General features: G+C 50.8%; 1 protein-coding gene across 2 annotated transcripts in view; it reads right to left on the minus strand.

Annotated features, from left to right (window-relative positions):
• CC2D1B (coiled-coil and C2 domain containing 1B) overlaps positions 1–19,080 on the minus strand; it is a 38,856-nt gene continuing 19,776 nt past the window's right edge. For both annotated transcript variants that reach the window (XM_068140600.1, XM_068140599.1), the window contains 13 exons: positions 17,972–18,084; positions 17,032–17,218; positions 14,684–14,856; positions 13,933–14,058; positions 13,184–13,242; positions 12,000–12,116; positions 11,444–11,517; positions 10,736–10,794; positions 8,672–8,723; positions 7,211–7,310; positions 3,069–3,159; positions 2,324–2,454; positions 1–1,086 (listed from right to left, as the gene is read on the minus strand). In XM_068140600.1, coding sequence (XP_067996701.1) covers positions 2,335–2,454; positions 3,069–3,159; positions 7,211–7,310; positions 8,672–8,723; positions 10,736–10,794; positions 11,444–11,517; positions 12,000–12,116; positions 13,184–13,242; positions 13,933–14,058; positions 14,684–14,856; positions 17,032–17,218; positions 17,972–18,084 — 1,271 coding nt within the window. In that variant the 3' untranslated portion in view covers positions 1–1,086; positions 2,324–2,334. The remainder of the gene's footprint in view (positions 1,087–2,323; positions 2,455–3,068; positions 3,160–7,210; positions 7,311–8,671; positions 8,724–10,735; positions 10,795–11,443; positions 11,518–11,999; positions 12,117–13,183; positions 13,243–13,932; positions 14,059–14,683; positions 14,857–17,031; positions 17,219–17,971; positions 18,085–19,080) is intronic.

Below are 19,080 nucleotides of genomic sequence, written 5' to 3' on the forward strand. Positions count from 1 at the left end.
TGCAAAAAACAGCATATTATATTTTTATTTCCAACATGTAGTTTTGTATATTAAATTTATTGAAATTCAAACCTGAACACTGTTTTGTCTTCATCTGCTCAGGAGGACAGGGGCAGCTCTGCCCCACTCTGCACTCTTCTTCCCTTTCACCCTCAGCCCTGCCCAGGCAGCTGGGGCAGGAGCTGCCCCCGTGCCCCAGCACGGGCACAGCCTCTCCTCTCAGACCAGAGCTTTAAAAGCACAAACAGATTTGGTAGTATTTTCCTGTGCTGCTGACCCAAAGCGTTCTTGGAGACAGTCAAAATCCAGCTTTCTACCTGACAGAGTGGCTGTTCTCCCCCTCCCCTGGAAGATCTGTGAAGACGTGAAGAAGGCTGGGAAGCAGCAGAGGCTGATGAACGTTTTTCCCTCCTCTCTTAAATTAAAACCCCACAAAGCCCAGAAGAAGGATGAAGGCACAGTACCAGGCTGCAGTGCAGCAAGCATGGCAGACAGCTGGCAGCCAGAACAAAACCATCAACACCTCAGAATTTTGCATCCTTTCCTCCTGAAAGGAGCCTGGCACTGCGCCAGCAGGGGGGAGGGGGCACAGCGCCACGCGCCCGCTGCCCCGGCTCTTGGCTCCTCTGCTCGAGGAAACAGCAAAAAACCAAACAGGCCTCGGTAAGCAAACAGAAAAAGCAGGAGCAGGCTGTGCAGGGAGCACACTGGCTGCTCTGCAGGTGAAGAAATGAGTGCCAGGAAAGGCCTTACCTGTGACGGACTCAAGAGCTGCTGCACTGCCTCAGGGAGCTCGTGAGGGGCTGCCTCTGCGCACAGCTCTGCATAGTTCATGGAACATTCACTGGTGCTGCCCCAGCAGCTCCACGTTAAGGCAACACTGTCTGTTCTGTGTAATCAGTCCCAGTTCCCTGCAGCAGCACAGCTGGGAGCCCTACGTTTGCCTCAGAGCTATGAGTCAGCAGTGTGGCTGTTACCAAACAGGCGCCAGGGGCAGTAGTGCAGCTTTGAACATCTTTGGTGCTTGCAGCTAGCAGCATCTGTCCGCGTGCGTTTCTCCCACCACCTCTCAATGTGCCAAGGGAGCTGCGGGGAAGAAGCAAACACAACCCCCCCAGGAAGTTACTTGATGCAGCACTGGGCAGTTCAAGGTCATGTTATGTGTAAAATGCTGTCAGGATCGTTCTGGATGGGCAACAGAACAATCCCTGGGGCACAGTTCTCCGGCTCTACTGCTTTAAAGTGCTCAGGTGTCCAGCCCTGGCAGACAGCCATCACACCTGTCCCTTACAGGCCACTCTCTGACCATCCTGGCTGCAGCCTACACGTCCAGACTTTTGTAGTGAAACAGGCCCTCCATCTGTGAAATCTAAGGCAACTCGGATGCAGAGAGGTGGCAAAAGGTGATGTGAAGCTGATGAGCATCAGCTGAACTGCCACTTAGAAGTGAAAAGCACAACAGGCTAAGGAAGAAAGGGCACAACAACTTCAGCAGCTCAAGGAAAGCTGGCTGGATGAGGCTCTGTCCAGCCTGATCTAGTGTGGGGGCATCCCTGCCCATGGCAGGGGGGTTGGAACTAGATGATCCTTGTGGTCCCTTCCAACCCTAAATGAAACTATGAAAGGCAACACTTAAGAAAAATGCACTGCTCCATCATCTGCTTCCCATGAGAGAAGGTGAGGTTTGCTTCACGCTCTGGGGCATGAAGAGGGCTCTTGGAGCTGCTGCAGCACAGCAAGCACCTGCTGGAAAGGGCTCAGCACAGGCAGTGCCCTGCCACTAATGCCCTGTGACTGCAGGAAAGGTGCAGGGGACCACAAACAGAACTGTCCCTGCAGAGTCCCTGTCCTCTGCCTGGCTCTCTGGACAGAAGCTGTGGGAGAAGCAAGGCACAGCTCCTCCAGAAGTCTTAGGTACCCAGAAGGAAGCCTAACTCCACATTTCCCTTTCAGATGAAACCAAGCAGACTTTGCCTTTCTCTATCTTCTGGTAAGGGTCCTGCTATCTTTGAAGGGTGTTTTGCTAACCTTAGGACAGCCAGCCAGCCTCCCTCCTAGACAGGGCTCAGCAACCTTCCAGTGCTGTTCCCAGTAAAGGCAATGCTACAGGCTCTCCTGGCAGCTCAAGGGACTGTGACCTAAGCATCTTTGATACACAAACTGATCAGAGATCCTGCAGCCTCCTGTCTGCAATGATGTCAACTCCCCACCACCAGAGTAAGGCTTAGTGTGTCACAGCCAGAGCTAGGTAATGAGGCCACTGCCAACAGACGACTAGAGCTGTGATCTGCAGCCCTGTCCCTCTTCAAATGCAGATCCATACCTCACCCAGAACTAATGCTCCAGGACCAGCCAGTTCTCTGTAACTGTCTGAAGATCTTGACCACTGAGGGGCTCCCTGAGTCTCACTTTCACCTCCAGTTTCCCTCCGGTGGGCTTTCTGCCATCAAATATCTGAAAGAACCACAAAGCCGAGAGCAGTTAGCACACACACACAAACAAGGTCACACCACAGCGCCTCAAGCAACTACTGACTATTGCCCCAGGACTAAAAGATGACACAGCTACCTGCAGGTGACTGCAGTGCCACAGCCAGGTGCTTCCCCAGATTCAGAACTGAGCAGAGCAGGTTACCCACACAAGCCAAGCAAGGCAGCTGTACCCCTGCCTGCACAGCCCCTCAGGTACAAATGGACTCCACAGGCAGCTCAGAGGACGCTAAGGGCAGTGGTGTCCTCAGCATGGCTGTGATGTGGCCATTTCTTACTGAGGTTCACACCTGGTGATCTCCTTGTAGATTTTGGGGCAGCTCTCTACCTACTCCAGCAGTCTTCACTCAGCCCTTGGATCTGCTAGCTACCAACACAAATAACTTGGGGGCACACCAGAATTTCTGGACCTGACACAGGAAACTGTCTCGGTACAAAAAAGCTGCAGGAGAGTGTCCCCAGACAGTTGCCAGGACCAGAAGTGTCCCAGCTAAGCCAAGCTTCAAGAGCTGAGAAGGCCATGAAGAGCCTCCCTGCACACAGAGGCACTGCAGCTCCCATGGCAGCCAGGGAACCTACCTCGAGGATCTCTCGGACTTCACATTCGGACTCCAGCCTCTCCAGTTTCAAGTGTGCTGTCCCCACATGCTTGTCGCTTCTGAAGAAGGACCTGTTGGGAAGAAATCTTCCTCAGCTAACTGAAGAGAAAGCAAGCTAAGAGGCCATCACTATTTGCACCATCACTGCATCCAGGAGAGCCAGGCAAGGGATGCTGCTGGAGCTCTGCAGAGCAGGGTGCAAGGGACAAACCCTTGGTGAACTGCACTGCAAGGACAAGATGCAGAAGACTCCTTTCTGGATGATTCTCTTGCAGCCCAGAGAAAGATGAGGACAGCAGTGAGGACAACCACCTGAACTAGCACTTGGAAGGGCAGCAGCTTTGGTCCCAGCACAGCCAGGACCCAGCAATGTTCTGCAGCAGGCTGGCCAACAGAACTGGCTGAGACTTCCCAAGGGAGCTGCTGACATGTCCCAGGCAGTTGCTGACCTTGGCAAAGCACTTCGTAGGGAGAAGTCAGAGCTATCAGCCTGTTTCATTCTGATAAATCAAAATACAGGGTCTGAAGCTAGGAAGCCAACCAACCACAGCTGTCCTGGCTTGGACAGGGAAGCTGACAAGAATCCAGAAGCTTCCTTTCTTATTTAGGGAAAACCCAAACAGAAACACCCCAAGCCTGCAGCATCACCCTGCTTCCTGTCAGCATCAGGAGATGCCGAGGTGTTATCAAGCAGGACTTGAGCCCTGCAGTGAGCACTCTGAAGAGCCTCAGGGCCATGCCATCCGTGGCAAAGTAACCAGGACAGGAATGCATAGACCTGCTGCTGCCATCCGTGCCTCCAAGTGACCACCTGTGAACCCCAGTGTCTCCAATCTGACTGGAACAGGATCTAGGCTGTCTCCTCACATCCATCACCCTGAGGATTGCTTCATTCCCAGACACCACACAGCTCACATCAGCTGCAGTGTCAGCAACTGATGACATCACCCAGACCTTAACCTCACTCTGTGTGTTGTGAATGGTGTCAGAAAGCATGTGGCTCATGGTGCCCAGGCCTCTCTGGGCCAAAAGCACAATGGTGCCATCAGCCCAGGCTGCAGTCAGCTCACAGGAGGGAGCTCAGACACTTCTGGACTCTGAATGCACTGCAGCACACAGCAAGGAGCACCTCTGCCCACAGCCTGCTGCTGAAGGGCTGGAAAGGCTCCAGCTCAGTTCAGATTGCCTTTATTTGGCAGCTTGTCCATCTGAGCACAGAGTGCTGTAGTAAAGAACAACGTCACAGCTACCTCAGGGGCTGCTGGCACTGCCTCCCAGCACGGTGCCTGGCAATCTGGCTGACAGAAAGCCTTCCAGAGATGAGGCTGCATTCTGCCTCCAGCAGTCTACAGCAGCCTCACAGAGCCATTTGGGAAGGGTCAGGATTTGTTAGCTTCCATGCTAGGATGCCTCCACTCCCTCACAAGCACCTTAAAATGGAGCTGGGTTACATAAGTGTGCTGCAGTGTGCCGGACACTGCTCATCAGCTGAAGAGGAGAATCAGTGCTACTCCTGGCTGCAGGTTTTGAAAGCATTCCTCCACTGCATACCTCTGCAAACAACAAAGACTGGGAGGCCTGCAGTGAAGAATGGGAACTCACTCCAGGCCCTGGCTTCAGAAACAGCTCTGGGGATATCTCCTTTTGTCTGTAGAAGCTTTTGGGGGAGGTTGAAGGAGAGACTTTTCTTTTGGAAATACACATTGCTGGGGTTTTATTACTTCCAAGTGTTTTTTAACCTGAAGTGTAATATCTGTGACCTGGAACAAGTCTCTTTTGCTCACTGAGAGAAAATAATTCCTGAGAGATGGTCAGAGAGCTATCAGAGAGCCCCAAACTACATCATCTACAATATGATCAGGGGGCTTGGAGCACCTCTGCTACAAGGACAGGCTGAGGGAGCTGGGGGTGTTCAGCCTGAAGACAAGGAGGCTCTGGGGAGACCTAATAGCAGCCTGCCAGTACCTGGAGGGGGCAGGTTGGAGTGAGGAAGGATGGAGAGAGACTACAAAAGCCTGCAGTGATAGGACAAGGGAAAAATGGCTTCAAAATAGAGAAGGGCAGACCAGATTGGATATCAGAAAGAAGTTCTTCACTGTGAGTGTGGTGGAACACTGGAAGAGGTTGCAGGGAGGTGGTTGAGGCCCCTCCCCTGGAGATATTCAAGGTGAAGCTGAACAGGGCCTGGGCAACCTGATCTAGTTGGGGATGTCCCTGCTGCCTGTGGGGAAGTTGGGCTGGATGACCTTTGCAGGTCCTTTCCAGCCTGGACCATTCTATTATTCTATGATCTACAAGCATTTCTGTGGTGTTACTTATAGTCTTGAAGACAAGGAGCAGACAGCACTCAGAGCCTGAAGCACTTCATCCTCTCCTGCAAAGGTGGCTGGGGCAAGGTGATCAGAGGGCATTTCTTCCCTGCTGCTGTTTCCCCAGGGGAACTGCCACCCCTCCAGCCAGAAGCAATCACGGTTCCACAGTTCTGTGGTTCCTGGTGTGAGGAAGATATCTTGGGACTAGAGAACTCACACCACACCTTTTGCTTATCTCCAGAAAGGCTTCAAAGGGCAGCCCGGAGCTGACACAGCCCAAGAACCACTGCAGTGCACTTCCCAATGGAGAACTGAGGCCTGAGGTCAGGCCTTAAAACCAAGCACAGTTCCAGCTGGCAGGAGAAGAGGGCATGCCCCCTGTGCACAGTGGAATGCAAGAGAGAGGGAAAACCTCTTACAGAATCACAGAATTACTGAGGCTGGAAAAGACCTCCGAGATCATCAAGTCCAGCCTAGGACCTAACACCACCACAGCAGCTAAACCAGGCCACCAAGTGCCACATCCAAGCTTTTCTTAAAAACCTCCAGGGATGGCCACTCCCTGGGCCTCCCTGGGCAGTCCATCCCAGTGCACAATCAGCCTTTCTGTCAGGAAGTGCTTCCTAATATCCAACCTAACAGAATCTTAATCACGTGTGAACACTTCACAAGACCAGGCAGGATCTCTGACGAGGTCCTGAGCAGCAGAGCAGTGCAGCAGCCAGACTGCCAGAGGAGGAGCCAGGACACCAGTTTTTGCTCCAACAGAGATGAAGAAGGAAGATCTGGAGTAAGACCAGTTGGGCTTCAGAAACAAACAACAGCACAAGGAGCCCCTGAGACAGAACTGGGTTATGTAACAGCCCATCCAAGTCATGGCTCTCACCCTGCAGAGCAAAGAGAGGCCACTCCAGTTTGGAATGAATTAGTGAGCCTGCAGCAGGAGCATTTCCCTGAACGTTACCAACTGCTAACACCCAACTGAGCATGGTGGGCTCTCAGACAAGGGGACTCTGTCTCTCCCAAGGCAGCCTAACAGTTTGCTAGCAGTGTAAAAGGAACATTGCAAGACCCTCAGAACCAAGAGAAGCACAAACCCACGATGCTGGTTCTGCCATCACCTGGCACCTGCTTTGCTGCTGGTGGTGGTGTGCTGCCACTTCCTTATTCTAGGAAGTTATGCCATGTAACATCTAAACCTCCCAGTCCTGATGCCTAAAGCCAAACGAACTTGAAGCTGAATCATCACCTTCAGTCTCGGCAATACCTCTTAAACTCACCCTCAACTCCCCTACCAGTCAGGAATCAACTTCACTACACTTCTGCCCTTTTTCACCCCCACAGAGCTCAGGCACATTTCATAGAATTAGAGAGTCATGGAATGGTCCATGCTAGAAGGGACCTCCAAAGGTCACCCAGTCCAACCTCCCTGCAGTCAGCAGGGACATCCCCAGATAGATCAAAGCTGCCCAGGGCTTTGTCCAACCTCACCTTGAATATCTCCAGGGAAGAGGCCTCAGCCACCTCCCTGAGCAACCTGTTCCAGTGTTCCACCACCCTCATAGTAAAGAGCTTGTTCCTAACATCCAATCTGAATCTGCCCTGCTCTAGTTTGAAGCCATTGCCCCTCATGCTGTCACTGCAGGCCTTTGTAAACAGTCTCTCTCCAGCCTTCCTGCAGGCCCTCAGATGTGAGAGGCAGACAAGTCTTTACTGCTAGTTTGGAGACTGTACTTGATAGAATTCAGATCCCAGACTCTTTTCAGCTGCTACTGGAGCAGCACTATGGGGCAGCAGGCTCTGCACTCACCCTTTATGGAACACCTCAAATTTGATGCCTTTGGAGCGGATGGCTCGCCGGAAGCCTCGGTGATTGCGGTTGATGTTCAGCTTGAACAGCTGGTTGTACTCTACAGTGGGGACACAGAAATGAGAGCAACTGTGAGAGGCAAGCCATGGCCACTGCTCTGCTACCTGCACCTACTCAGACCTCTGCTCATCTCCCTCCAGCCCAACTGTGAAGGACAAGTCACATCTCTGTGATGACTTCTCAGGAAGTCATTAGCAAGCTGGTGTCCCTGTGTGACAGCACATCTCTGCCATCCTCCCCTTACAGGGGCAGCAACCAAAGTGCAGAAAAAACAAGTCATCATGAGGAGGTGACAGCAAGGTACTGCAGAGCTAGAGCCCTTCAGAGATTAAACAGTGTCTGCAGCTAAGAGAGTACAAACCAGTAAGGGAAACACAGAGAAAGGTTGGTGTGCCTGGGGAGGGTGTTTACTGACATCATTAATGCTCTTTTAACACCAGTTTCACTATAAGAACTGTGCCCCAGGATACCTTTTGATCAGAGAGTCTCACAGCATTGTACAACTGATGTTCCAACGCTTAGGTGGTGTGCCACCCAGAACAGTCACCTCTGCTTGGCAGCCTGGGAACCCAAAGCACTCAAGCAAAGTGGCTGCTCAGCAAGTGCTGATCAACGATTGGAAGACCTGGAACAAGCTCTCAGCATCTGAGCTTAGGAACTTCCACTGGTAACAGAGAGTAGGTAGAAACTCAGAAGATCAATCTCTCTTTTGAGATAAATTCACAGCTAGTAATTTGGATACTGAATCCAAAGTTGTTTTGATACCAGATGGCTTATTGCAAGAGCTGAGAAAACACCACAGCAATAAACCAAAGTCAAGAGTGCAAGGTGATGAGATCTGAAATGCACAGCGAGCCTGACACCTGCACTTGACAGCCAGCTGCAAAGGGGCACTCTTCAAAAGGTGCAAAGAATGGATTTTCATTAGTTTCAAGCCACACTGTCTACAAAAAAACCCAGCCCAAGCTGTTTCTGCAGTGCTGCTATCAGGTTCAGAGATGTTAGCTGGTTCCCAGAAGTCAGGACAGAAGTGGCCCTTTCCCAGCACACAGCAGTGGACTGAAAAAGGGCTAACCCCTGGGGAGACTCAAATGAACCATTTCACTTAGTCAATAAAGAAATGTGATTTTTCTGGCCCAGCTCCCAGCAGGGTTGACAGCTGGAGCATGGCTGCTGGCTCCATCATTTCTCCATTTCATACCACAGTGACTGCCACCACTGTTGGGATGAGGGTGAAGGAGCTCTGCCAACACAGCTGGACTTCACCCTCCAACAAGCCTTTGCCTAAGAAGGAAGATACAAGGTGGGGGAAGGCCCCCTGGCCTAACACACAGTATGAGCCTGGCCTGTGCTCTCCAGTGATTCCCAAGTTCTTCCCTCTGTCCCAGAGGAAATACCAACCTGGACAGTTGTTATTGTTAATGACAGGGGTTTTGCTCTTTTGAGGCTGCTCCTGTTAAGAGAGACACATTGCACAAAGCCATCAGACACTGGTGCAGAACACAGGCAGCAACCATTCCTGGTACCTGTACAGGAACAGCAGCAGGCTCTAGGGGCTTATCTGAGTGACAAGAGCAGGACTCAGACACCTGCATTTGGCTGTGCTAACAAGTGCAGTACCAGAGCACACATCAGCCCACACCTTACATTAAATACAGGAGCCACAGAGAGGCTCTGCAGGCACTCACAGCTCAGTCCAGTTACCACTGACTGTGGGTGCTGAACTCAGTAATGCTGCTCCTCCTGCAGTAGCTGCAATAGTAAAGCTACCTGAGGAACTCAGCACAAATCATTCAGGGAATTGCCCTACTATTATTCTGCCTGACAATCAGTCTGCCACCAAAATGAATTAACTTTTAACCTGCAGCAGAGTACAAACTACATCTCTGGGGACCAAATGGGGACAATGTGACCCAATTATTGCAGCTACTTTGCCAAAGTGATTGCAGATAGGGAGGAGCAAGGTGGTGTGGAAGGTGGTGTGCCTGACTGCTGGATGAACAGTAGAGACCTGCCTTTCCCTGGAATAAAGGAAAACAGATAGAAGCAGTGATGCTGATTCTCCCTTATTCCCCAGAAAATCACTCCTGCAGACCAGCTCTGTTTGCAGCCACCCTGGTGGGGGGCACTTCTTCATCAAGGCCTTGTGTGACTCAAACCTGATCTGACCATCCCCAACTTCCCCCAGACAACTGATCCTATTTTAGTGGAATTGCTGCAGAAGCACAGAATGTTAGGGGCTGGAAGGGACCTTGAAAGTTCATCCAGTCCAACCCCCCTGACAGGGCAGGATCACCTCGAGCAGGTCACACAGGAACACATCCAGGTAGGTTTTGATTATCTCCAGAGAGGGAGACTCCACAACCCCCCTGGGCAGCCTGTTTCAGTGTTCTGTCACCCTCACAGCACAAAAAGTTTTCCTCCTGTTTCCATGGAACTTCCTCTGCCTCAGCTTCCACCACTGCCCCTTGTGCTGTCATTGGGCATCACCCAGCAGAACCTGGCTCCATCCTCCTGGCACTCACCCTTTACATCTTTATAAACATGAATGAGGTCAGCCCTCAGTCTCCTCATCTCCAAGCTACAGAGTCTCTCCCTCAGTCTCTCCTCATAAGGGAGATGTTCCACTCCCCTAATCATTTTTGTGGCTCTATTAGGAGGTAAAAGTCTGGGCTCTGCAGTCTCACAGGGCTAGGCTTTAGTCCTGTAAGAGCAATGATTGGGTTTGCCCTACAAAGCAAGAGCAGCCCCAGCACACCTGGTGGAAAGGCTGGGGTGGCCTCCTTAGGAGCCCTTCTAGCTCAGTGGTTTTGGTACCTTTCAAACTAGGGACTGCTTCTAGAGGTGAGGGGAACAGGATGGCAGAGGGAGTTTCAAGTCAAGAAGCAACATCTATCTGTAAATATGGATTTAATGTACACGCATAATGCACATACACACCTGCACATACACAGCACTGCTCACTAGTAAGGTCAAGAAACTTGTCTGGCCTAAGTCCTTCTTCCAGCCATGCACAGCCAAGTCCCTGTTCCCTGGTGACAGCTTTGCCTGCCCTGGTGTTTGGTTAAGTTACCAATGCAGCTGCACCCCTGAAAGAAATGAACTTCTACCCATTCTGCAAACAATGAAACCACTCTGACTGCTGTCATCAGGGGGCAGAGTTGGGCATGGCTTAGCACTCTGAATGCTGGCCAGCAGTAACTGCCAGCCAGTGAACATGCAGGTCTGAAGAAGACACCACACTGCTAAGTGTCAGGTGTGGAGAAGAGCAGCAGAAAGGAGCAGTGAAAGCTGCAGCCTAGTTTCTCACATGAAATTTGTCTTACAAGTGAGTTCAGTCAATGTGCCCAGAAGTGTTTTTCCCTTCTAGAAGAAACCCCTCCACTTCCTCCTTGAAGCCCCCCCAAGCTAATACAGTGACAGGGTCCCAGAGTGAGGGAACAGAAGCCCCAGGAGGACACTCACCGCACTCGGGTACTGAAACTCAAACTTCACAAAGGCATCCAAGTCTTTTGGTGACACACCTGGGGTAGACAGCAGGCAGCCAATTCAGACAGCCAGCACAGACATTTGCATTGCATTTTAATGCTGAGCACAATTTTCCAGTAGAATTCATACCCACATGTCTCTTGAGAGCTGAAAAACCCATCCATCACCCCAAAACCCATGGAAAGCTGGCATCTCAAGGAAGATCTCTGCTGTTTGTAATGCTGCTGCTAGGCCCAAGGCTGCTGCTAGGCCCAAGGCAGTCTAGCACAGGTGCTCTACAGGCTCCCAGAAACAGGGGACTAAAAGCAGCTACAGCAGGAGCAGCTCCTGTCTGTTACAGGTCATTAAGGTGGTGCAAAGCTAAGGCAGGCCCTCCTAACAAAGCAGAAGATAAACATGCAAGTTAAGCCATGACCAGATACAAGCAAGCCCAGGAGAATTTAAAGTCTTTCCCAGATTCTCTTTGTTCTTCTGGGGGGTTTGTTGCTTAGTTTTCTAATACTGTTTAAAGGGAGGGGGGGAGGGGTGTTGGGGGTTTGAGCCTGAAACCTGGTTATTTTGGTTTAATGAGTGCTGGCTACAAAGATCTTGACCCCTAAAGTGGTCTTCAGGGTAGAAAAATTTAATTCCCCTCTCCTTCCCTCACCTAGGTCAGAGGAGAAGATTCCTGTGCCCTCTACATACCTGGTGGAGCTGGCAGGTTTATCCCCCTGACAATCAGAAGGTGCATTTCTGTGCTGTTGAGTTCAGAAAATATCCTGGGAAAGAACAAAGACAGAAAGTGTGTTTCTCCCAGTAGGCCACCACCATCTGATCCACTGCCAGGCCAGGCTGCCCCTGGCATTGTCAAAAGTGACCTCCTAAGCAGATGGTCTTCAGAAAGTGAAAAAAGAGCAAGGAGAGAGCTGAGATGAAAACATCTCTTGAGGCATTGTGAAAAAGGCCACAAACAAAGCCCAGAGGCAAACAAGACTGAGGGAGAGGGTAGAGGCTGACAGGAAGGAAGAGTGGCTGAAGGGGCAGAACATAAGGGATGAAGCTTCAGGAATTTTGGAAACCCAGAAGAGAAGTTGGAGAACAACTTCTTTGTGTTGCAGTTGTTGAGAGGGTGCTCTCAGGAACGGTGAGCCTAAGCCTAGGGGCCACCCAAGTGTGCTGAAGCCCACAAGTCCCAAACAAAGAGCTAGAAAACTTGTTCCAGCCTGCCTGAGCAGTGCCTTGTTTTGTTTTTAAACCACACCTTATCATTTTAAAGGTTCTTTCCTCAAAGTGATGGCTTGGAGGATCCATCCCTTGCGCTCGTGCAAGCTGGAGGATGTCCATGTCCTTTCTACAACCTTGGGCCAGCTTCTCAAAGCTGCAGAAAAGGCAAGCAAACAACACAACCTTACACACCCTGCAGCACCAGGGCATGCTGCCAGGCACAGCCACAGCACAGGCCTCAGAGCAGAGGGCTGAGAGCAAGCTGGGGATGCAGGCCTGGCAGTTACTGAGCTCTTCCCATAAAGCTTACCAACCTGAACACCCCCCAACACCACCCAGTTTCAGGGGAGCGGTCATGGTAGAGCCAAACAAGCCCCAGCACATACCCAGACAGACCCTGATGTGTCTAGGCATAGTCCCCCTCTCCCCACTCCTTCCTGCAGAAAGTCTGGGTAACGTGGGAAGAGGAACAGAGGGGACTGGCCCGTGCATGGCTGGTAAACAAGTCCAGCTCTGGGGTGAGAGCACGTGTACTGGCCACTGCTTCTCCCAGGCCAGGCCCGTGTTTCTGCCTGTTATGGCCACAGCCTGGCAGAACCCCTTTTCATTGGGTAACCATGTGCTGGCTTCATGTTGCCCTATTGGCCCAAGTGAGTCTCAGGCAAGATGTATGTACAGCCTGATCTCTAGTCGCTTTGCCTTGCCTTGCTTAAACCTGCTTGGACCTATCTGGCTTGAAGCTGCCTCGAGCTGCCCCTGCCTCGAGTGCCTGGTCCAGAGCCTGGGATAAAAGCCATGAGCTTAGGAGTCAGAGCCAAGCCTTGCTTCCCCCTGCAAATAGAATTTTGCTGTGCCTCAGTTTACCCAGGACAAAGCAAGAGCCCTTTGCAGTAATTGCATTGTAAACCACCCACCATCGTGCTGAAGCCAGACCAGCCCCAGGACCACGTTGGCTTCCTGCTGGCAGCCTGCTGTGCCAGCACCACACCAGAGTGCCCCAACTCTTCTCCAGACTAAACAGCCCCAACTCCCTCAGTCTGTCCTCCTGGGAGAGGAGCTCCAGCCCTCTGATCATGGCCCTTCTCGGGACACCTTCCAGCACCTCCAGATCCTTCCTGTAATAGGGGCTCCAGAACTGGACACAGTACTCCAGCTAACAGGAGGCAGGCAGACCAAAGCCTGCAGTGACCACGCTGTGGGATGGTGAACATCAGGGCTTACCGAGTTGTCTCTGCTACATTTCCCAGGTGTGTGAATTGCCTGGAGTACTGCAAACACCTCTGTCAACAGAAACACACACAGAGATGCACTCAGTAGTCACAGCTGGTGACAAACTCCTATAAGAAAAGCCAGTTATTGTCCCAGGTCACCCCAAAACACCCCCCGGCCCCCAGCCTCAGTCCTGTAAGCTCCAAGCCAAGCACAGCATTTGTTTGAGCTGCTCTGCCCTACTACTTTAGAATCACTTAATTTCTAGATATGAGCTTCACCCAGGTGCTACACTTCACCTGGATGCTCCTATTTAACTAGAGGTAACTTCACAGTCCCAAGCCTCCAAGCACACCCTCTGACTTCGACCAGCAGAGAATCCAATGTTGAACGTTTGCTTTCTACTTCAGGACACACGAAACCAGCGGTATTTTAAAAGCCAAGCAAAAGGCCCCACAGAAGCAGTGATGGGATTATAACATTAACAAACCCCAAAGAAGACAGAATTTACCAGGTTGGAAAAGACCTTCGAGATCCTCAAGTCCAAACTATCACCCAACACCATCTAATCAACTCAGCCATGGCACTAAGTGCCCCATCTAGTCTCTTTTAAACACCTCCAGTGATGATGACTCCACCACCTCCCTGGGCAGCCCATTCCAATGGCCAATCTCTCTTTCTGGGAAGAATTTCTTCATGTGAAAAACCCCAAAACAATCACAAGAAGCCCAAAGCATTTCTAAAAAGGGTAAAATGGTCACCTCATGTTGGTCCTTCAGCAGTTTTATGAGCTGTGCATAGACCTCTTCTGCTTTCTGAGACAGCCTGACATCTTCATGGTGTATGAAGATAAAATCACCCTCCTCATCTGTAGGGGGTGATGGCAGCTGCAACACAAGAACATCATATTTCAGAGCCCTTGGAGGAAAAGAAATGACAGAGAAAAAGTGGTCAGAGTGTATAGAAAGGCCAGGCAAGGGACATGGGCTAGTTTTCCCCTCAAGGCGATTCCAACCCAACCACACTTACATCACTGCCTCACAACTGCTTAGGTCACGAAAGTGCAAGTAGCCTTCCAGGCCTGGTTCCCCAGGTGAGGAGAGCTATTAGGGTGCAGTCTGATTTCCCCATCTACCCAATACCCAGGGAAAACAGCCATCACTGTACCACATGCACCTGATCTGCACCCCACAATGGCCTTCAGACAAAGCTCAGAGAAGCACTCAGAGTTAAAGTCCAAGGAACACTTCTGAAGTGTGTGGTTTAGCTGTGCCATAGAAAACCACAGGGACACTAAATCTTCCCCAAATGTGACACACTTGAGGAGCAGCAGAGGAAAGAACCCAAAAACTAAACCAAAACAGAGAGGGAATTTCAGGGCTCAGTATCCAGACTTGTCACTTGGGGAAGCTAACTTTTGTCAGGAAACATTGATGAAATCAGTCACTGTTTGAAGCAAGCCCTTAGATGTCTGAGAACATGAAACAGCAGAACACCAACAGCCCTACTCACCTTGGAAAGATCAACATGTTTCCCACATCTTGCTTGCTCAATCCTTAGGTCAAGGCTCTTTGCTGTTCTGAGATACATCTTAGCTTGTTCAAGGTTGTTTTCCTTCTTTGCTTTGACAGCTGCCTTCATGTACTGCTTCTTTCTGCTCTCCAGGATTTCCAGCTGCTCTTTAGCTGAAAAACAGTTGCATAAAAACCCTCCCTCATGTGACACTGCCCTGCCCCTGGGACAGGTTTATCACCTTGAGGTTGCAGTCACACAGAGGTCAGTAAGGGTACAGATATCAAACCAGGGCATTTCCTTACTGCACTGAATTGCTTCTGGGCAAGTTTTGATTTCAATTATCGGAACAAGAACCAAACTTCCTTCTGTCCTGGCATCCTTCATCAGAGCACCTCACAAGTGTCACAAGAGCAACTGCAGACAGAAGACAGACTCCAGTACAGCTGACTGGTCCAAAGCAGAAGCTGAATTCCAACTTCTAGCTTGACATGTTACCTTCTAAAAGGCAGTGAATATTATCAGCATCTTCTGTACTCTTCTCACCTCTGCCCTGACCTGTCTGAAAAACCCCAGAGGAGCCCATGTGCAGGCACATTCAGACATCACCTCCACTTATCTGTAATTTCTTGACATCTTAGTTCCTTACTAATTCCTGAGTGTCCTCTTTCCTTCCCAAAACAGCAAGGACACCCACACAATTCAAAGAAGATCACCTTACACTGTAGCAGGTCAGTGCAGCCTGTCTCTTCTGCAGCTGCCTCAGGAAAAGGTACAGCAGAAGCTGCTTACAGCCCTTTCCAGACTCATGGTTGCACCAGCCAAATACTACCAGTGACTCTCACACCACCTTCACTGCTGGCAGGTGACAATCAAATGATTCCTGTCCCTGCAGAGGAGCCTGCTCTCCTGCTGCTGCAAGCAACCTGCCCAATCAGCCACAACCAAATTAATTAGACAAGGCAGCTAGGCCAGACTGCACTGAGAAAAAGCCCCCAGTCTGCTCTGTGAGGCTGGGACACAGGTACTGGCAGAGAACATATGAACAAAGCCACTCATCCCACAGATCTTGGCTCCCTGGCCTTACTGATACAGGCCTCAAGTGCAAGTGCTCCACTCCCACGCCTCTCTACACCCTGCATTCTCCAAGCAGGAAAAGCCAGGGTTTATTACAGCTGATTTATCAGCTGTGGGCAGCTGTAAGCTGCACCTGGTAGTTCTGGAGAAGGTAACACTTGGATCACAGAATGCACTTTGGCAAGTGAAATACAGCTCCACAGGAGTGAGGTACTGGCATTTGGTGGTGAAAATCACAGAATGGCTCAGGTTGGAAGGGACCTCAGGGACACCTGTCAACTGGACTTGGCTGCTCAAGGCCTCACCCAACCTGGCCTTGAACACCCCCAGGGAGGAAGCATTCACAAGCTCCCTGGGCAGTCATGCTGGTATCAATCTCTGCATGTTCTTGTTGCATCTAGTAGTCCTATCTGAAAATACTTAAAACACTAAGGAGAGACTGCAGAGAGCACAAGTCTGGGGCAAGTCACTCGAGAGATTGCTACATCAGCTAAAAGTCCCCAAAATAAAACTCTCAATGATTCCTGATTTCCAAAGGCAAAATGGACAACTGCTGTGTCTGAGTGGTTTTTATGAAGCAACTAATGGCATTTTCTAGAGGGAAGAGTTATGATCTGATCCCAGTGGTACTGTGAAATGCCTTTGCACTCTGCATCAGCCACTCGGGCAGCTCTGCTTGACCCCGAGGGAACCACCCAGGGCAGAATGGACTAAGGATGGGATTAGAGTCAAGAGATGACAACAGAACCAGTGAAAGCCTGAACAGTGCTCAGTGTGCCCAAATCACACTGAGGTGGGGGCTGTCCCTCACTACCTGGACAATTCATCTTGTATAGACAACTGTTTAGTTACCTTAGCAACAGGACTAGGCCTGTACAGCAGTTTGAGAGCCCTGGGTAAAGCACTAGGCAGAAACCACTGCTGGATGTAGGAAGCTGCTTTAGACCAATGAATAATTCACCCTGGCAAGCTGTCCACTCTAATGAGAGTTCTACTGTGAGCAGAGTTAAACATGATGAATCAACACACTGGTCACATCAAAATTCATTAAAAACCCCATCACCCTTATAATGACACATGCTGCCTCTGTGAAGTAAAGCTGTGTGGCTGCTCTGGATGTGCCCTCCAGCAGACAGGCCCTGGGGCTCCTGTGCCACACTCACAGCCTCATTTCTAACACCATGAAAAGGAGACTTTGCTAAGGTGCAGAAAACAGCTAGTGCAAGCACCGTGCACCTGGATCACTGGGAGTGATGACCACTTCCCCTTACCAGCTGGAGAGAGCTGATCCATTGACTCTTTGTCCAGGGTGGAGGATGAAGTAGCTGGTTTCACAGGCTCAGGAGAGCTCTCCTCAGCTGCAGCAGATGGGACTGTAATTGGCTTAACAACTTGAGTGGGCTTCCCAGGCAGCTGAGCTGTCTTCTTGGCAAGTGGGGCCTGTGCTGGAGGTTCACTCTAGCACAACAGAAAGAACTTCCCATTAGATGCATCCAGACTATTCCAGAGCTGGGGACAGCATCTCATGCACCAGCAGCCTTGGCTGTCACTGTATCAGCCTCCTGACACCACTTTTGGAGGGAACAGAACATTGCAGACAGCAGATTTTAACTAGGGGAGGTTTATGGCCCATGCCACACCAGCAGGTCCTTGACCTGTGCAAGTGTCAAACCTCCATTGGAGCAGGACAGGGGAAATGTGTCACCAGGCAGTGATTCCAGCACCAGCAGATGAATGCAGAAAAACCACCCTCCAGGAAGTCTCTCCCCTAAAAGTCCTCCAGCTGAAAGCACAAAAATCAGCAACCAAATCCAGAGAGAAAAAGACACCAAACTAAGGCCTAAAGGCTGCTGCTGCCTGACAAAAAGCAGGAAGTGCTGAAGAGCCCAGGAAAATCCAAACCCAGAAGCTACTGGGATGCAGAATGAAAGTACAGATGGAAGCACTTTGGAACAATGTAAAGGGGTGCCCAGGATCTGCTTTGAAAATAAACCCCACATACAAGGCAGCTCTGAGAGCCAGCTTCAGGTTTAAGGACCCTGCAATAGCATCTGTAATGCAAAGTGAAGTTACTGCTGAGATCCTGCACTCCCCAGACTTCTGGGAACTTTGTTTCATCTCAGGACCCCTGCTTGACTGCAAATGCAACAGCCTCATCCCTGCATGCCACAAGAGACAGCACTTTGCCACCTCCTTCTAAGCAGTACCAACCTCCTCCTCTTCATCATTCTCCTCCATGTTTGCCAGCTTGTTGGCACTTTCCAGAACAGCAGCTATTGTGCTGGCACCATCCGCTGCTGCCACCCCAGGGAGAGGGGGAAATCCTGAGGAGAACAGGCAGAGAGAAGCAGAGTTCCATCAGACCTATGCTGTGTCTTTCCCCTACAATCTGTCACCTCACACTCTGCAGTGCTCAGTCTAACTGGACTGAGGCCAAGGCCACAAACTGGCTAGAGGAAGTCCAAGGGGTGCTCTGACAATCAGATCTCTCACAAACACCCAGGCTTAAAGGGATGATGCTAAAACAATGCAATACCAGAGCAGAGTTTTCTAACATGCACGATGGGCAGCCAGTCAGCAAATCTCACAGCCTCAAGACTTTGGTGACAGAGGTCCTCCCAGATGCCCCAAAGAATTTTGCCTCCCTCCTCAGCACAAAAGGACAGGGAACTGTACCAGAATCATAGAATTCTTAAGCTTGGAAGGGACCTCAAGGATCATCCAGTTCCAACTCCCCTGCCACAGGCAGGGACACCTCACACTACAGCAGGTTGCTCAGAGCTACATCCAGCCTGGCCTTCAAAACCTCCAGGGATGAGGCTTCCACCACCTCCCTGGGCAACCTGTTCCAGTGTCTCACCGCCCTCATGGGGAAGAACTTCTTCCTAACATCCAATCTGAATCTACCCATTTCTAGTTTTGTTCCATTTCCCCCAGTCCTATCACTACCTGACACCTAAAAAGTCCCTCCCCAGCTTTCTTGTAGCCCCCTTCAGATACTGGAAGGTCACAGTTAGGTCTCCTCAGAGCCTTCTCTTCTCCAGACCAAACAGCCCCAGCTCCCTCAGTCTGTCTTCATAGCAGAGCAGCTCCAGCCCTCTGCTCATCCTTGTGGCTCTTCTCTGGACATGCTCCAGCACATCCAGATCCTTCCTACAATAGGGGCTCCGGAAGCTGCTGGTTCTTTCCCCTCTCACTGCTGCCCCACCCAGGTGGTACAGAGGCCAGCAGAAAACCAGTGACACCCCCCAGAGACACCACCACCACAGCACTGGGTGACACACCAAGCCTCTCCTCTGCTGCACACCCACTGCACTGCA

The sequence above is a fragment of the Melanerpes formicivorus genome, unplaced genomic scaffold, assembly GCF_026170545.1.
Source record: "Melanerpes formicivorus ecotype bairdi unplaced genomic scaffold, bMelFor1.0.p_v2 SCAF_7, whole genome shotgun sequence".
In the NCBI taxonomy this organism is placed as follows: domain Eukaryota; kingdom Metazoa; phylum Chordata; class Aves; order Piciformes; family Picidae; genus Melanerpes; species Melanerpes formicivorus.